The sequence below is a fragment of the Orbicella faveolata genome, unplaced genomic scaffold, assembly GCF_042242905.1.
Source record: "Orbicella faveolata isolate gen_17 unplaced genomic scaffold, um_ofav_v1 contig_1, whole genome shotgun sequence".
In the NCBI taxonomy this organism is placed as follows: Eukaryota; Metazoa; Cnidaria; class Anthozoa; order Scleractinia; family Merulinidae; genus Orbicella; species Orbicella faveolata.
Genome location: NW_028301536.1, coordinates 20,296,007 through 20,313,181, shown reverse-complemented (window position 1 = coordinate 20,313,181; position 17,175 = coordinate 20,296,007). Strand labels below are relative to the sequence as shown.

Below are 17,175 nucleotides of genomic sequence, written 5' to 3'. Positions count from 1 at the left end.
AAGGTTCAGTACCGTTTGATTTTAAATTATTTGTATTTTTTTATTATTCAAAAGTTTTTCTTTCTGAAAGTAAAAATAGGAACTGAAGAAATAACAGTTTGACGACTTTCAGGAAAATATCATAACTTGAATAAATATATACTTCAGTTGAGTCGGGAAAAATATCGGTTTACCTTTTACTCAAATGTTGAAAACACTTCTCGTTTTTTTGGAACTGTTCTTGCTAGGTTACTTATGCTAAGTTGACTGGGTCAACTTGAAGCGCCCTATTAATAACGTTTTCTCTCATGGTTTCTGGTAAACCAGGCTAATAGGACTCGACAAAAATCGTCTCGATATAATGGGTACTCGATATGCCATGAAGACGTGACTCGCTCAGAAAACGAGACACGTTTGAGAAACATTCGGAAAAACGAGACTCGTTTCGAATAACGAGTCTTTTTCCGAACGAGTCTCGTTTTGAAAGTCTCGTTGAAAACGAGACACGTTAGGAAAACGAGACACCTTCGAAAAAGAAAAACGAGACTCGTTCGGAATAAGTTCGGAATAACGAGATTTAAAACGAGACTTGTTCGGCAGAGACTCGTTAAAACGAGACTCGTTAAGAAAACCAGACTCGTTCGGGAAACGAGACTTATTAGCAAAAATACTTCGTGAAACCATTTTCTTTTGTGAAGGGAGCCTAGTTAATTATTACGTTCATCGTCTTTTCATTAAATTAACAACCCGACTAATTGATTTTGCTTTTAATTTCAATGTTAATTGTAAATTTTAAATATTAAGCAAAACGTTTTAGTCGCAGTCTTACAAACGATATAAAGGCAACCAGAAACTGTGACTTTAAAAATTCTTAACCTTGAAGCCACTTCAATTGTTATGGATGGTGTCAAAAGCCTTGATAATTTAACAAATGAAACGCGAAAAATTTTCATCTCCAAAAGGAAGTCTGAACATGGGGCGCGGAAGGGTTTATTTGAAATATGTAAGTGTCAGTTTCATATTTGGCAACTTTTTTTTTTATTTCATGAATAACTAAGAAATTGATTGGCCAAATATTAATAGCTTGCTTTAAATTGTTGTACTAGAAACTACATCATGAAAGCTACATTGTGTAATACATAAGGTAAAGAAATAAAAGATGATTCTAAATCAACATTCTTATCCATGAGTTGTGCCTTTTTCTGTCATTAAAAATCATTTGCATCCTTAAAATTTTTTTTCTCAACAGTAACTCAAATTTGGTAGCCCATAGGTTTCATAAAGGGCTTCTACCATTCTATCTACAAACTGCAACTTGCTCAGTATTGAGTCACAGACATAATTGGTAAACAATTAAATAAACGATCCGTGTTTCATAAATTAAATAAGAAAACGATATTATTTGTCAGAATAAAAACAAAAATTGCCCATCGAAGTTTTGAGGAGGAGATCAGCATAAACTTCCAAAAGGACTGAAGAAGCCATCAGGGATAAACGTTTACGGGCGCCTTCCACTTGAATGGTGGAAAGTTAAAAGGAAAAGCCTTTTCCACTAGATTTTTTCAACAAAAATAAATAAAGAAATAAATAAATGGAATGAGCGACTAGTGCCACTAGCAGAGTGTCCAATGAATAAATGACTCTCTTGTTGCAAAATGCAGAATCCAGGTTCTCACACGCTTGCCCGGTTCCTTGTGCATGAGAAATTAAATCTTGCTTTTCTTTTAATAGAAAATTGTCATCGGTTTTTTGTAAACAGATAGATAACGTCTCTGAAAACCACTTCATTCTCGGCTAAAAATGATACAGGCGATTTAAAAAGCTTGCGCTTGAAAGTCTGTATTTTGTTTGCTAAAAAAAATACCACAATAAACCATTTTTTTAGTCACTAGTCACTACAATCTGCGACTAAATTCAGTAAGCAACTTTTTAGGCCAGACTTAAAATTGAACTTTAAAATCAACCACACCTCGAAATACAATACTCCAACCCTTTCCTGCATTCAATGTTGTACAAGCACAGAAGGAAAAAAAACTAATTTATCAAGGGAGAGTGGGTAAAATTTAAGGAAATCGAGGCTAAAATAATTCAGAAATATTGTTATCTCAACGGCAATGTGTGGGCTATTGTGTCGCAGATTGTAGGCAACTTTTTCGTTCAGACGATATTCTGTCAATATTATCCTAAGGCAAATACATGCATTATTGTATGTACAAACTGCAACACGATCTATCTATGTTATCCTAAGTAAAATACATCGAATTTACCATGCTTTAAATAACATGAACATATTTTTAAATCAGTTGTCAGTTTTGTGGTTTCCTTCCTTCTCTTTCTTTTTCTTCAGTCTTTTGGCTGTTGTTCTGTTCCGGTCCTTTCTTTTCCTTTTTTTCCTTTCTAAAGACGTGCCTGGCACGTCATTGTTATCATCGCTCTTCTTGTCTCCATCTTCTTTGGCATCAGTTTGTGCATCTGCAATGATAATAACACCTTTGTAACTAACCTCCAACCAGCCCAGAGTAATCGTAAAATATCGTTCCCAAACACAAAGACCCCCTATTTAATTTTTAATAGTATTTAGTTTACATAATGGCTGAAGAGGCACGAGAAATAAGGAAACAAATAATCTATAGAACAAAGAGAAAGATATTTAAGGCAAAAGGAAAATCGAAGCCTCGTACTTTAAATGAACATTTCGAGTTGACATTTTTTTCAACATAAAACTAAATGAAAAGGTCTTACCTTCCAGGGTTTTTGACAGCGCACCTTCTTGGTAATTATAATTCCCCTTGAAGGAAACCTGTGTAAGAAAATAGAAGGGAAGTATTCTACCCACAAGTGTCAAACAGTTATCCCGGGCCCTTTAAACGTAGGATGGCTGTTTGACACATATGAGTAGAATACCCCCTTTTCAATTTACCGAAGTAAGTGGCCAAGAAACAAAGAGATGTATTGTGGTTACGTTGATATTATAAGAACCTGCCCCGATTAATTGATTTGATATGAAAATTAATGCGCGGTTAAATTAAGTTTCTGTGTATCCTTACTACTCCTTACTTGAATATGGATGAAAGTTTGGAAGAATTCTAAGAATCTGGTCCCAGATGCCTCCGCTCACGAGGAGGCTGCTTTCAAGTGTTATGGCTCTATTAGAGAGTCTATAGAGCGAGGGTAAAATCTTAAGAACCTGTTCTCAAGTGTCCTTGTCCAAGTCTATCGACCGGGGGTAAGGTGCCTCATAAAGAAACTTGTCTCGAGCGATCCAGCAAAAATTACTTAATACTCGTTAATACCCCTCCCATGCCCAGCAATGAGCTTTTTGAATCTTAGATAGACTCTTAGGAACCTGGTCCCAAGTGTTCTGGCTAGATTAGGAAGTCCATCTACCGGAGTACGTTCCTAAGAGCCTGGTCCCAAGTGTCCTGGCTCACGAAGAGCCTGGTCCCAAGTGTCCTGACTCGATTAGGAAGTCTATCTACCGAGCGTGAGTTGGCTAACAAAGAACCTGATCCTGAGTGACCACGCTTAAAATTAAGGACATCTTCACCGCAAGAAGTATGGATCTCGAAAACGTCCCATTTTCAAAAATGCTCCGACACTTAAGCTGCACATCCAGGATAGTTCTTGTAAATTGTCACAATTTTGAAGCGAAGTTGGAACTAAACAGTGTCTAGTACATTTCAAATGCGTTTCTCGTTTCCATTTGTTGGTTCGAATATTAGATCAACCTAATTCGTTGTTCTTATTAACCTCCACCTCACCCGGTTTATGACCAATCGGAAGGAAAAAATTTCAAGTTTTAAGATGGCTAAAACGCCGTAAATAAACAACCATATCAAATTTTATATTTCAAATCCCAATTTGAGATCTTGTATAGATTTGATCAAACCAAATAAATATAATACGATTTCCATCACTGGCGAGCTCTGGCCATAAAGAAGAAACCCTAATTATTGATGTGCGCGAAAGAAATTAACTTACTGGTCCCAATTGTCCTGGCTCGATTAGGAAGTTAAGGTCATAAGAGCCTGGTCCCAAGTGTCCTGACTCGATTAGGAAGTCTATTGCCCTTAGTTAAGCTCCTAAGGGCCTGGTCCCAAGTGTCCTGGCTCACGAAGAGCCTGGTCCCAAGTGTCCTGGCTCGATTAGGAAGTCTATTGCCCTTAGTTAAGCTCCTAAGAGCCTGGTCCCAAGTGTCCTGGCTCACGAAGAGCCTGGTCCCAAGTGTCCTGGCTCAATTAGGAAGTCTATTGCCTTAGGTTAAGCTCCTAAGAGCCTGGTCCCAAGTGTCCTGGCTCACGAAGAGCCTGGTCCCAAGTGTCCTGGCTCGATTAGGAAGTCTATTGCCCTTAGTTAAGCTCCTAAGAGCCTGGTCCCAAGTGTCCTGGCTCACGAAGAGCCTGGTCCCAAGTGTCCTGGCTCGATTAGGAAGTCTATTGCCTTAGGTTAAGCTCCTAAGAGCCTGGTCCCAAGTGTCCTGGCTCACGAAGAGCCTGGTCCCAAGTGTCCTGGCTCGATTAGGAAGTCTATTGCCCTTAGTTAAGCTCCTAAGAGCCTGGTCCCAAGTGTCCTGGCTCACGAAGAGCCTGGTCCCAAGTGTCCTGGCTCGATTAGGAAGTCTATTGCCTTAGGTTAAGCTCCTAAGAGCCTGGTCCCAAGTGTCCTGGCTCACGAAGAGCCTGGTCCCAAGTGTCCCGGCTCGATTAGGAGACTATCATCTGGATGTTAAATTTCCTAAGAACCTCACGAAGAGGCTGTTCTTAAGCTTCCTAGATGAATCAGTAAGTGGGCTGAAGGTAAGTTCCTAACAACTAAGTCCGAATTAAAGTGGCCAATAATAATGAGTCCCTGCGAATTCATAGGTAAATAGTGACATGGAAGGTAAAAAGAAATGTAGCAGCAGATATTATGATCTTCTTCGCGTTCACAAGATTGGTTAAAACTCCGCCTATATCGGCTATATATGTTATAAGTCCGATTGCAAGGTTAGACTTGATTTGTTTAAATGATGGACATTTTAAAAAAAACTTCCCTAACCTTAGTTTGAAACAGTGACTCCATTTCCTCTTCCTCCTGCAGGAAGTAAATACAGAAGAATGTAAAAACAAAAGTTAACATTCAAACAGATAATGAATCGAAAACTGGATATTAATGTTTTGTAACATTGCATTCCTGGAAGTCTAAAAAGAGACCACCATAAATGAATTAAAAATAAACATGCTAATGTGGCCGAATTTTGACCAAATATGGTCTAAGCTCCCGTCTCCACCTCCCGTCTCCGCCTCCCCTCACCACCTCCCGTCAGCGGCCACCCAGACTTGACATTTTGGGAGGTCGTTCGCGAGGATCGACTGTCTGGGTTTCTCTAGACTTTTCTAGACTATAGCCTCGCCGGGAAATGTCGTAAAGCCTTACTAGCTGCGCCCGGTATGCGAGGATGGGTAGGCTAACTTTCAGTATTGTGACTATCAAGCATATCTAGATTGTTGTGTCAAATCAGGAGCCACAATCGGGGAAGGTCTCCGTCCCCGATTATGGCTTCTGGTCAAATTTTAAAAATTGTCCACTTTAAAGCTGAGCAAATCACATTGTCTACTTACTCTCTCTGTGACATCTAAAGTTTCATCCATTTGCACTGTTTCTTCGTGAGAAACCATCACACTGCCCCTATGCAGGGTGAAATAGGGCGGGAAGGATTCATCTGCCCCGGCCCAGTCGTAGACCTCCTGTAACATACAGAATAAAGACGGTTGTGCAACATGAGGAACAAGGTGAATAACTTAGCTTGGTAATGAGGTTGCTCCTGTATAGACTGGTCAACGTTAGTAAAACTTAAACTGAACGTTTCCATAAAAATGAATGTCGACACGCAAGACAACCGATTATTTTCACATGAAAACATGGGCCATAAACTCCCATGTTACTACAACTACATGTATACAACTAAGGCAATTTTAGTTACTGCGGCTTCTCACCTGGAAATGAGCTCCCGTTTGAAATCTCCTTTCCTGTGTCCCGTTTCGGGACCTGACCCGAATCACATTTCCCGACACCGGCTCTTCGTTCACCCTTGCTCTCCTTGCAGACCTTGCATCTTTCTCTTCAGTCTACAAAATCGTTTCAGGAAAAATAATTATTGTACTTAATGTAGCATATGGAATGTGGTTACAATTGAAGAAAACCGTTTTAAGGTCTATTTTATCTATTTTTTAATCTACCACAATGACTGAAACTAAGGAAGTGAATTAAAAGGAACCACTCGTGCAGGAAGGCTAACATCAAATGCACAACAATCTTCATTCAAGAAAAACTTACATCGTTATCCTCTAATTTTTGCTCCTCTCCTACCTTCTCTTTCTCCTTCTCCTCTCCTTCCCTTCTCTCGTTCGATTCATTTTGTTGTGCTTTCTGTTTGAAAATGCAGAGTCATTAATATCAGTGACATTTAATTTCTTCGTTGTCTGTTTTTTGAGCTACCTGAGGCAACTTGCCAGAACAGAACAAAAAAAAAATTAACAACTTATAAGTTCTTCAAAGACAATAGCTTCATGCTGGCCTTCAGATTAGATAAAGGAAATTACAGTTCTTCATGTGGTTTTTACTAAAGTGCCTATTGAATATTATTTGTCAATTTAGGTAAAAGTTTTACCAATGCCTGCAGACACAGGACATCCAAGCTACATCGTAATAACACGATGTAATTCTTTTGTAAATGGGGCGAGTGGACAACTATTCAATAATTCACAGACATTTTCTGCAAAATGGTTTCACGGAAAACGTATTAAACTTAGAGTAGCACAATAATTATAGAATGGTGTTAGAACGGAACAAACCGCTGTAAGGTCTATTTTATGTTATAAAAAGCTACCAAAATGATTAAAATTAAGAGGAGGGAAAGGAAGCACTCGTGCTAACAGGGAGGCTAACATCAAATGCCCAGCAAACAGTTTGTACAAAGTTGCATTAAACGGAAAAATTTATGGTCTTAAAACCGAAACACATCACCAACTACTTAACAAGCGCTTTTCCGAATTTTCCCGTGAAATCATTCACTTGTCAATCTTGTCACCGTCATTTGCATCCTATTGACTGCCCCTTTCTTTCTCTTTTTTTAAATTTAATTAATAACTACAACACAACGTACAATACTTACTGTAATTACAATACTAACATTTCTTACATTACTTACTAGCAAGTCATCTTCTTGCTCAGCCCTGTCTCTCCTGAAAGTTTCGAGTTTCTCCCTGCAAAATGGTAGTCAGAGATCATAGATATATATCATTTACTTTTTAGATTTAATTAACAGTTTTAGGCATTATATCATATTATAGGATTATTATGTCGTTATATCTCCAGAATTGTCTGTAAAATTAAATCTGTATACACGTACATTATGTCAAGGTTTTCTGAGGCAACTTTTCTACCTTCAGATTTATCATTAATTTGAAAAATAATGAGCAAACCTACCTTTGTATAGACAGCACTTTAAGCATATCTGTTGCTTTCTCTAATGCCGTCGCCAGCCTGTCTTCAATATTTGTTGCAGTGATACTGCTATCTACGGTAACATATACACATCTTTGTTGGTTTATAATAATTATGAAAAACTCTTTTTGTCTATGTTACACTGGCGGAAAATTGGTTTCAGTTTAAATCCCTCAGAAACTGGTCGAGATTCGGAGAGGGAGTACCTTTACTTTGCAGAAATTAAGTATGGAAAGTATGTATTCCATGCAATTTCTATTCAATTTCACCCTGCTAACCACCAGTACCCAGGCAATTACTCTTATTAAGTATTACAGAAATACTGTATTTCGACCCGGCATGAACATCGCAATTTAACTGACAGATTAAAACAACCCAACAAAAGCTAAGTAAACCAAAATTTGGAAAGAACAATGGTAGAAACGCTTTACGAGCATCCTGGTATATTATAATGTCATACTTTTAGAGAGTAAGAAGACGAGACGATATCTACACGCTGCATTCAGAGCTCTCAAACAATCCATTACCTTCAATACCATCTAGCAATGTTGGTTTCCACATTGAGGAACTGGAAGGAACGATGACCAGTACGGCATCGCTGGTGTAGCGTACACCGAACATGTTGCAAACTGTGAAGGATAGAAATAACAGTAATTGACGATAGTTCTGTTAACCTTTGGTTAATTATTTTTCTCCTTTGATGTTACACAGTGACATGTAAGAAAACACAGCAGTTGTCGATGAACTATAACTTCTAAACAAGTATTCAATAAATTTATTCAAAATTCTTAAAGCATTGTGGAACGAAACACTCCACACTCTTTTATTTGTTAATTGATGATAACTGATGAATTTACAACTTACCTCGCCTTCCATCTGTGGAGGATGTCTCTCCAGGCCAGTAGAACAAACCCTTTCCATGGTATTGCGCCGATAGCCATCTTAGAGCCCTTCAAGTAACCAATTCAATGTACTGAATTATCAGTGGTGACTACTGGGTATAATATTATAACATTGTCCTTTCATGATGACAATTTTAACATTGAGATGCATCAAAGTTTTTGACATAAAGTCCGGCTAAATCGATGGTGCCGCCCGGGACATCTACAGTAGTGAACCCGGGTGTCCAGTCTTTAGTTCCATCTTTACTACAACAGCCTTCTCAACCGACTCAATAAAGGCATGTTAGCATTGATACACTCCATGCACATGTATACCTCACAATCCCCTCCCTTACTCCAGCGTTTTCCTTTCTGGGGTTGAGTAGGACTATGCAGATAGCCATCGTAAGCGTCCGCGCCTGCCAGCAAAGCTGAAAGGCAAATATAAAATGCTTTTAAGTCGTGCTTTTGAAAACTTTTTTTAACTGATAAGGTTATTATTAACAGCTGCCGGTCAACTGGACCAGAGTGCACTTCACGCGTTTGCCATTGCTTTTGTTCCTTGCTTTGTTGGTTGTGATTGGTTATTTTGTATGTGTGGGTGTTTGTGGTATAAAATCGTGAAAAGCTTTATTAGCTTTGCAGTGGATCAGAGATCTAAACCTGAAGAAAATAACATTGAGCTCCTATCTTTGTACTCTTTTCACGTTTATCGCGATTCCGCTTCCTTTCCTGCAACTATCAGAGGTGCTTTATATTATGCCGAAGTTCCCCAAAATTTCGGTTGGAAGTCATATGAAAGGTCCGTTTCGGTTCCTTAAGATCGCAGAATTCGTGACCCCTTTGGAGGTGGCCCACTTTGACCATTCGGACCGGCCCGACCGAAATTCCCCTCTCCAGTTTGGCAAACCAGTTCGTTGCCCCACTTTGCTTCACTTATGCATGCAGGGAATTATGAAAAGGAATAAAAATGGTCAGAGCCATTCCTCCTACTTGGCCAGGTTTGATCGGAAAATGTTTTGTTCCATATTGCTCGCGATAATGAAAGTCCCCCCCAGAAGTCTTTGCGAGCTCTTTATTACAACTACCAGCAATCTGTGCGTGTGCATACTTGCTTTCACGCACTTGGATAAAGTCCTAATAATTGTACAAATTACATGTACGCTCACATTCCTGGGTGCAAATTACGCTCACATTCTTGGGTGCAAAAGATGACTGAGTAATTTGTCATCAGTGATATTAGACAAGCGACTGCTGGCAAGCCCTTGTTACCTACCTCGTCGAAAGAGTGAACAAGGAAACTTGGCAGGGAAGTGTTCTCTCCTCTGCAGGAGGCCAACAAACGTTCTTCGCAGCGCACCACCTCATTCGTACGAGAAGGTAAGTTGGACTCCTCTTCCGAAATAAAGAAAGAAAGCAAAGCAAATTGCATTCAGAATTCTTCTCTTTAAGGACTTTCCAGTTTATTTACTTTTCACAAATGTAGGAAGCTTCCTACTGTACCTAAGCTTAATGTTTGTGTTAATCTGTGCATTCATTAATTTAAGCTTACCTCCCAAGCCATGAGGTGACATGTCTCCAGCCACGGTTCCAACTGTTTTACAAAATTATAATTAATTAGAGTAGAACGCAACATAGGTTTAACGCTGGTCTGACCAGAACCTTGCAACTGAAACAAGTATCTATTATATCTTGTGGTTTCCTTGTGTAAATCATAGTAAGCTTGTGTAAGTTGGATCGCGACCTGTCAATATGTGTATGTGGACCGTCTACAAAAGTCCACCCTTTTCTACAACATTTTGAAGACTGTACAAGAACTTGATAAACATGTACATTGTAATAATTATTTCTACATTTTGCTTCTGTATATCTGGACCAAAATATAAAAATAATAGCTATTAGGTATGACTTTCAAGGCTAAGAACACATCTTGCGTTTCTATTATATCAACAAATCATATTTGTTATATGGCTCAATTCTGATTGGTTCCCTAAGCCCTCCGAATTTTTCAATACGAACCGCTAAGATGGACTGTTTGCGAATTAATTTTGGCCAATTGCTATTCCAGTTCATTGCACAATTTAATCAGTTTTTTGTTAAGGAGCAATCTTTTTACATTCATGTACAAAAAGCTATTTGACAACATAAATAAATACCTATCGCGTGTGCCTTCACTGAGAATGGAATGCAGAGACGCTTTTGGTGGACGATCAGTCGGTAAAGGGCAACAATGGTGTTAGGTTACCAAATACAATCATTTGATATTTAATTTATTTCCTGTATTCAAGGTTTGATTTAGCTGTATCAAAATCAATTGATTAAAGGAATTAATCAAGACCATCAATGGTTGCCAAGTGAAAAAATGTCTGTAGACATGTTTTTAAAAACCACGCAGATAGATAATTACATTTATATCATATGTTCAAAACCAACTGGATGCTTTCCCTGACATGAATGTCTGAATATAAAAGTCACAGTAACAGCATAAATTAATATACTTTAAAGTATACATGTACATTCGATAGAATATTGCATAATCACCACGCAATAAACACAATGTAATGAGTTGTACCTTTGTTGCCTTCACTGTAGAATGGTGTGCCAAGGAAACCTACGGACATTAACTGGTTTAAACCTTTACACAAATTACAATGCATGTTTGAAAGCCATAATAAGCAACAGAAGAAGCTGAGGCAGTCAGTTAAAGAAAGAAAAAAATTCCATTTTGCCATTATTCTACTTTAAATTTGATTTCAATTGACAAACACCTGCCCTCTAATTCAGTGTTGTACACAAACAAAGCCAATGTTGAAGATACACGTAGGAATCCATCGTTGCTGGGATCTTTTCATTGTCTATGTTGACTGTAAATAGCTGAACTCTTGTTGTTGTTGACTACATGTACTGACAGTCATTAAGTGACTTTTACTCGTGTTTAGTGAGTATTGAAATTATCATTATCATTATTATTAGAGTTTTGTAGACTGCCCGATTGTTGTATAAATCAGCGTGTTCTATTTTGTGTAGATTGACACCAACAAAAAGGCATACATTGACTCCAGCTAGTGTGTGATTTTGTGATTTTTTGCCTCCTAAAATTCAATTGTGAAGGATAAATTCTCTAGACCAGCTGCAAAACCCACTAGCCCTAATCAGACATGACATTTTTCGCACACTAACCATGCTGTCAGTGTAATAGAAATGTGAACGTTTAACCACTCTGTACAACAAGTTGATGTTACAGTACATTTTAAGTATTATTTTCTGTATTGTGGTTGTTGTTTCTGGTTTTCTGAGGCAAAATATAAATAAATCTACATTGTAATAAAATATCATTACAGTGTACAATGTAGCTATGCTAAGTGATATGCATTTTGTAATTTCATTTATGTACATTATGCTGCATGCACGTACCTGCTGTAGAAAGGGATCTTGAGTTTGTGCTGGAATTTGTTCTTTCAGCAGCCCTGGCTGCTGAAGAATTATTTTCTTGCTGTGCTGAATGAATAAAGACACTTGTGTAATAAATGCGTGCTTTCAGTATGAAATGCCCTGTCTTTAATCCTTTTAAGTTAACTAACTTAAGCAAGAGGACTATAATATAAAATGCGATGAAATGAATATCGTTTAGTATCTCTAAAATCATGGAAATCATAGTGATGCAGTGAGCAAAGAAAGAATTTTCCAGTATCTCAGGTACAGCTGAACTCTCCATATGGACAGTTTCCTCTATACCGAAAATTCTCATACATGTACATTGCCTTTTAAAAAAAGTTCTATTCTATGGACCCTCTCAAAAATGGACAACAGACACCAAATCTCGGCCCTAGGAAGCCAATTCCAAAACATGGACACTTGATCAATCAGTGATACCAGTGATTGACATGTCACTTTTAAGCCTGATTTTAGTTACTAAACACACTAAACTGTCAGTGGAGACTTTAAAGTGATGTCAGCATAGTGACCTTTCCAATGCAGACAGTTCTCTAATACGGACTCTCTGCTCTGTCCCTTCGGTGTCCATATTAGAGAACTTTGACTCTACAGTGAATTTCAACGTCAGAGTAGTGGATTCCACTTTTTCAATAAGATAATAGTCAGAAAATGACTTTGGACTGGTACAGCCCAGGCTGATCTGACACAGTTGACATTGATTGTTTAACAAGTGAAAAAGGGACCAATGGGTGACATGGGAGTCAATGGGCTGAGCTCAGGCAATTTGCCAGATGAGTGTCCAGGTTGTCTTGTGGACGGCCTATTCTTAAAGAAAATCATTGTTCATATGTTGCCTTATAAATGTCCATTTGAGCAGACACTAGTGCACATTTTGGACACCCACTTTTCAAATCCTGGATAAAAGCCTGGATGGGCTAATTAAAAAAATGAGTTACCTTGAATTTGGTCCAGTACTATGACAGAATTCTCAAATGGACTTTGTTGTAAATCGGCATCTGTAGTTGTGGAAGACAATGTTAGCAGTTGTATCCCATTCCCATGGCAACCAATTTGTATGTAAATGTTTGCAGTTTTAACAGTGCAGTAGAACCCCGGTAACTCAAACTCAGATGACTTGAATTCCTGCTAACTCGAACCAAGTCCCATTTCATTGGATTTGTCCCCACTTTTCAGTCATTTCAACTTGGTTAACTCAAACTCTGATAACTCGAATTCCCCGCTAACTCGAACCAAATTTCATTGCCCTTGATAAAAATTTACCCTGATAACTCGAATCCTGGTTCATGTAACTTAACAGGGATGTCATCCCATTTGGTTTTCTTGTCCTGTAATTGGTAAACACACTCAAATCTAACACAGCAGCAATTTGATATTAATTAGTGACAGTCATTTCCCGATCCTATGAGTCATACTGGATGCGGTACCTTTAGCTGTCACTGTATACTGAAGTGCTGAAAAACTCGGCAAAATATCAATTTTTAACATGGCAAGTTGGATATTCAATTGACCCTGAAAAATGGAGTCCCCGCCAACTCGAACTGTTTTTCATATCCCTACCGGGGTTTTACTGTAATGTGATTGTTTTAGTCTGTCCTTACAGTATATTCACTTTTAATATTTTGTGAGCTCGCAGCAGCACACATAAGTTGTGGTGTCACAATTCTTTCTGATGATTGTATCAGCACTGCAGGCAACAAAATCTATAGAGTCAATGAAAAGAGATCCATTATCATGTAAATGACATGATATTTTAAATAATAGGGTATGAAAATAGTCTTTCCTTATTGGATCTTATTTAATGCCAGTATTTATATTTCATGGATTGATTGATTAATTTATTTTCTCGAAACACACACGAACATATAGTCATGGGCATTACAACTTGGTACAACTTACCATCTTCAATGGTCAGTTGGATTACAGGATTTACATTTGAGTGACCAGTGGGAAGAGATGAAGTAGGTGTCCATGCTCCTATTGAAACCCGTGTAACAAGAGAAATATAATTTGATTTTGAAATTCATCCGTATTTTCTGCAAAGAATAGTTGCAGTAATTTTCTACAGCTTTACCCACTTGCAAATAAGATCAAAAGGGAAAAAAGGCAAGACTAGTAAGAATGGAGTGTTAGTCCTCCATACTGAATTTAAGCACATCAAATGTACATGTAGGGAAAACGAAATTCTCTCACCCTGAGATGTATCAGTTCTTGGTGATACTGTGGAATCTGAAATAGATTAAGACAGGATTCAAGAATTCCCTCAAAGGAATTTTAAAAGCATTTGTTTTTAAGCTAGTGGTACTTTGAAATTTTTATTAATAATATAGGTGTCTTTGATGGTATGGTTTCATTTTCAGATTTAGGGCATAGCTATTTTTTATGTCTTCGGCTGGTAGAGATGTCCAATTTTCTGGCCTAATATGTGTGAGGATTATAAGACTGAAGTGGGATTTGATAGTGTCCAGCTTTTTTTTATTTTTGCACTGGCCTTTGGGTATGATTACAGTTCACAATTTTTTTTTACATTCCAACAGGTATTGGTCAGGACTACATGGGTCTACACATGCTATTGTTCTATCCCATAAAAATCTTTGCTTTCAGAAAGCTCGATTCTTCCTTCCCTTTATTAAATTTTCCGCTCTTGACTCACCATTGTCAGTCTCCAGGGTCCCGGATTGAGCTAAGGATGTAAGATACTGTCTTGTTGAATCTGGTGAAAGAAATAATATATTTTTAGTTAATTCCTGGTTTTGATAACCATTGGGAAAAATTGAATTGCCTTTGAAAGCACAGTAAAACCCAATTAAGACAACCCAGAATTTCATGTTGTTATTCCTTGTATACCAGTAACACATTTAAGTTTTATAAAAATTAAGAAATGTACACCCTGATTTTAATTTCCTGATGGACTTTCTTTGGTTTTGCTTAGTGGAATAAATACCTGTTCAAAGTTTTAGAGTTGATTGGTCATTACAGTGCTGGAAACTAAATGATGCCATTTACGAGATGCCTCCTTAGGATCTTTTTTTGTATCCTCGTTTTTATTGTCAACTGTTAACCCACCTTAGAAATAGTGGGCTTGCACTTAATTACAACACTATCATTATCCCACAGGGGGGCTGAATCAAATTATCAATTGAAATCGTCTTATCTGGGGCAGATACTGGATTATAGGTACGGGGGTTCGAGATATGGACTTGTTCTAATGCCCCACTTTTTAGTTTAGGATGTAACATCAAACCCTCTAAACCTGCCCCATCCCCCTTAGATCTGCCCAGCTTATACATGAACAATATACATAGGTACACGTAGGTATATGTGGGTTGTAGGTATATTCGTTCATACTTAAAGGTGCATGTTAGTGATTGCTTTTTGCTTCAGAACTATTTTAGCAATGTTCCGGTCTAGGAAATATCCATTAAGTACTACCCCCACAGAAGGGATTGGAATTTCCTGGGTGGTGGAGGGTTCTGTTAGACCAAAAAATTTAAAGAAATGTGTGAAGCTTTATTGAAATTTCCAGAGGGGCAGGGTGGTCTTAGAAAAAATCCCATCTGTGGGGAGGTAAGGATTTTTTCTGGAATGTCATTGGCAATTAAGATATTCTCAACTTCTTTTACTTACATCCATCTCTAGGTAGAGGCAACCTTGGAGGGACACCAGCATTACCAGGAACTGGAGGCATTGTATTGTTAGAATTATCCTGAGCCTGGACTAAAGACACAGGAACTATGGCAGATGGGTCAGTTCTAGAATTAGGACCCCCTGTGAAAATGAAAGCCAGTTAAAGATTTTGAGGGTTTGGATTATATATTCTGCTACTGGAAATGATAAAACCCTGGCAAGATGTACTAATTGTCTCAATGTAGACTTAACCGAAGCTGTTACCGTGGCTCTGCAGTGTGATAAAAAGAGAACAAGAACAAATCTTAGAGCTTTCATTTGATGAACTAAATTTTTAAAGAAAGAAACAGTTGTTGTACATATGTAAAATATATAGACAAACTTTATTTACCCTCACAAAGTCTACTGGGGCTGAGCAAACAACTGGAACAAATAATTAAAATTGAACATAACATTGTCAAGAATCCCAACTGGCCGGAGTCAAATCAGTTGACTATTTACAAGGGGGCGAGTATTTGAACTCGGGACTGCCATGAAACAAATCCAGATAGTGGTCGGAGCGGGAATCGAGCCCAAGACCGCTGGATTACGAGCCCGACGCGCTCACCACTCAGTCACGCTGTCTACGTAAATGTCAAATGCCATATGTCTTTATAGTACCTCCATTTTCATCATCACTCTTAAGAAGAATGTACACCCTTTTGGATGATCCTCCACTGAATTTGTGCAATAAAGTCGATGCATCAGGTATATTTTTGACAACCCTCGTCAAGACACTGCCTCTGCTGCCAGACTTGTACAGGCGAATTCTGCCAAACAATGATAGAAGAAAGCTGAAATCTAACATTGTTTTTTCCTTCGCTTACTTCGCTGTCCCTTTCGCGGAACCGCGCTGGCGCGCTAGCTACCTAAATGCCGGGAGATTACTGTAATTCAGTCGGCCGCCGACGAATCTGATTTTCCATACTTCACTCGATTGTAGTAACGAAAGATGCATTCCATTATGTTTATTTAGCTGTAGTTAGAGCCTACCTTCTAAAGTCAGCTTCCCCTAACTCAGTAAAATTCTGACGCACTAAATCGCGCATTTGCCTTTCGGTAAATTTCTTGCCGAACTCGATTTCTTTCACTCTGCCATCACGGTTCAGTTGATCCCAAGGTTTTCCTCGTGGGATTGCCTTGGGAAGTTCCCTCAACCATACAAAAGTACGTGACGATTTCGGTCCAGTAACTGCCCTCGCCGGGGAAGGAGACCTAGATCTCTCACTTGCCGAGCTAGATTCCGCCATTGTTAGAAAGTAAACTGAGGTGGGGACGCTGAAATTTTATACCGGCTCGTTACACGCTGTGAAGAACAATGCGTCCGTATATGTTTCAGTTTTATTTGAAGTTTACCGCCTTCTGTCAAACCTGTAAAACCGTCGGATTAAAACAGTCTTTAAAAACGCACTGATTACATACTTTCTCGAGAAATTGAACCATTCGCGGATGTGGGAAAAAAGGTAGATCGTGGATCAGCTGTAACCACTTTGAAAATAATACTGTAATAGCGTTCATACCAAGAAACAAACTTTGTGAAAAATCGATATCTTGGCCCCCGAAAGGTCCCAAAATATTCGGTTATTTCCTTCCTTGTTGCAAAACTCGATCCCTTAATCTAGTACAAGTGTATCAAAATTGAAAATTAAATAATTTTGTTGAGTTGTTGTTGATTTCTATATATCTTTATTTTCAGGGGAATCTAATCCAA

General features: G+C 38.3%; 1 protein-coding gene and 1 long non-coding RNA gene across 5 annotated transcripts; one reads left to right on the top strand and one right to left on the bottom strand.

Moving 5' to 3' along the window:
• Positions 1–993: 993 nt before the first annotated feature.
• LOC110053195 (uncharacterized) lies at positions 994–16,714 on the bottom strand. Of its 4 annotated transcripts, none has more exons than XM_089294698.1 (22): positions 16,458–16,714; positions 16,086–16,234; positions 15,426–15,566; positions 14,452–14,511; positions 13,992–14,027; positions 13,698–13,775; positions 12,737–12,796; positions 11,760–11,843; positions 10,918–10,956; positions 9,898–9,939; positions 9,622–9,740; positions 8,682–8,776; positions 8,329–8,414; positions 7,992–8,093; positions 7,447–7,537; positions 7,160–7,223; positions 6,295–6,387; positions 5,955–6,086; positions 5,580–5,705; positions 5,017–5,052; positions 2,722–2,779; positions 994–2,451 (listed from the first exon to the last, which is right to left on the bottom strand). In XM_089294698.1, exons 1-22 carry the CDS (start codon positions 16,712–16,714, stop codon positions 2,279–2,281), a joined length of 2,121 nt encoding a protein of 706 aa, XP_089150824.1. In that variant the 3' UTR covers positions 994–2,278. The 4 variants fall into 4 exon arrangements, with proteins under 4 accessions (XP_089150824.1, XP_089150833.1, XP_089150830.1 ...); XM_089294707.1 differs by having other exon boundaries at positions 6,328–6,387; XM_089294704.1 differs by having other exon boundaries at positions 7,169–7,223.
• LOC149118355 (uncharacterized) lies at positions 9,590–15,895 on the top strand. Its single transcript, XR_016208764.1, has 2 exons — positions 9,590–9,725; positions 15,438–15,895. It is a non-coding gene; the product is annotated as an uncharacterized LOC149118355 (long non-coding RNA).
• Positions 16,715–17,175: the final 461 nt, after the last annotated feature.

What these genes read in the sequence shown, in the direction of transcription:
- LOC110053195 (XM_089294698.1), bottom strand. Translation starts at nt 16,714, where the DNA reads ATGGCGGAATCTAGCTCGGCAAGTGAGAGATCTAGGTCTCCTTCCCCG. An exon ending in CTCCACAGATGGAAGGCGAG is followed by an intron (nt 8,094 to 8,328) that starts GTAAGTTGTAAA and finishes TATCCTTCACAG; the next exon opens with TTTGCAACATGTTCGGTGTA. An exon ending in ATTGCTAGATGGTATTGAAG is followed by an intron (nt 7,538 to 7,991) that starts GTAATGGATTGT and finishes ATGTTACCGTAG; the next exon opens with ATAGCAGTATCACTGCAACA.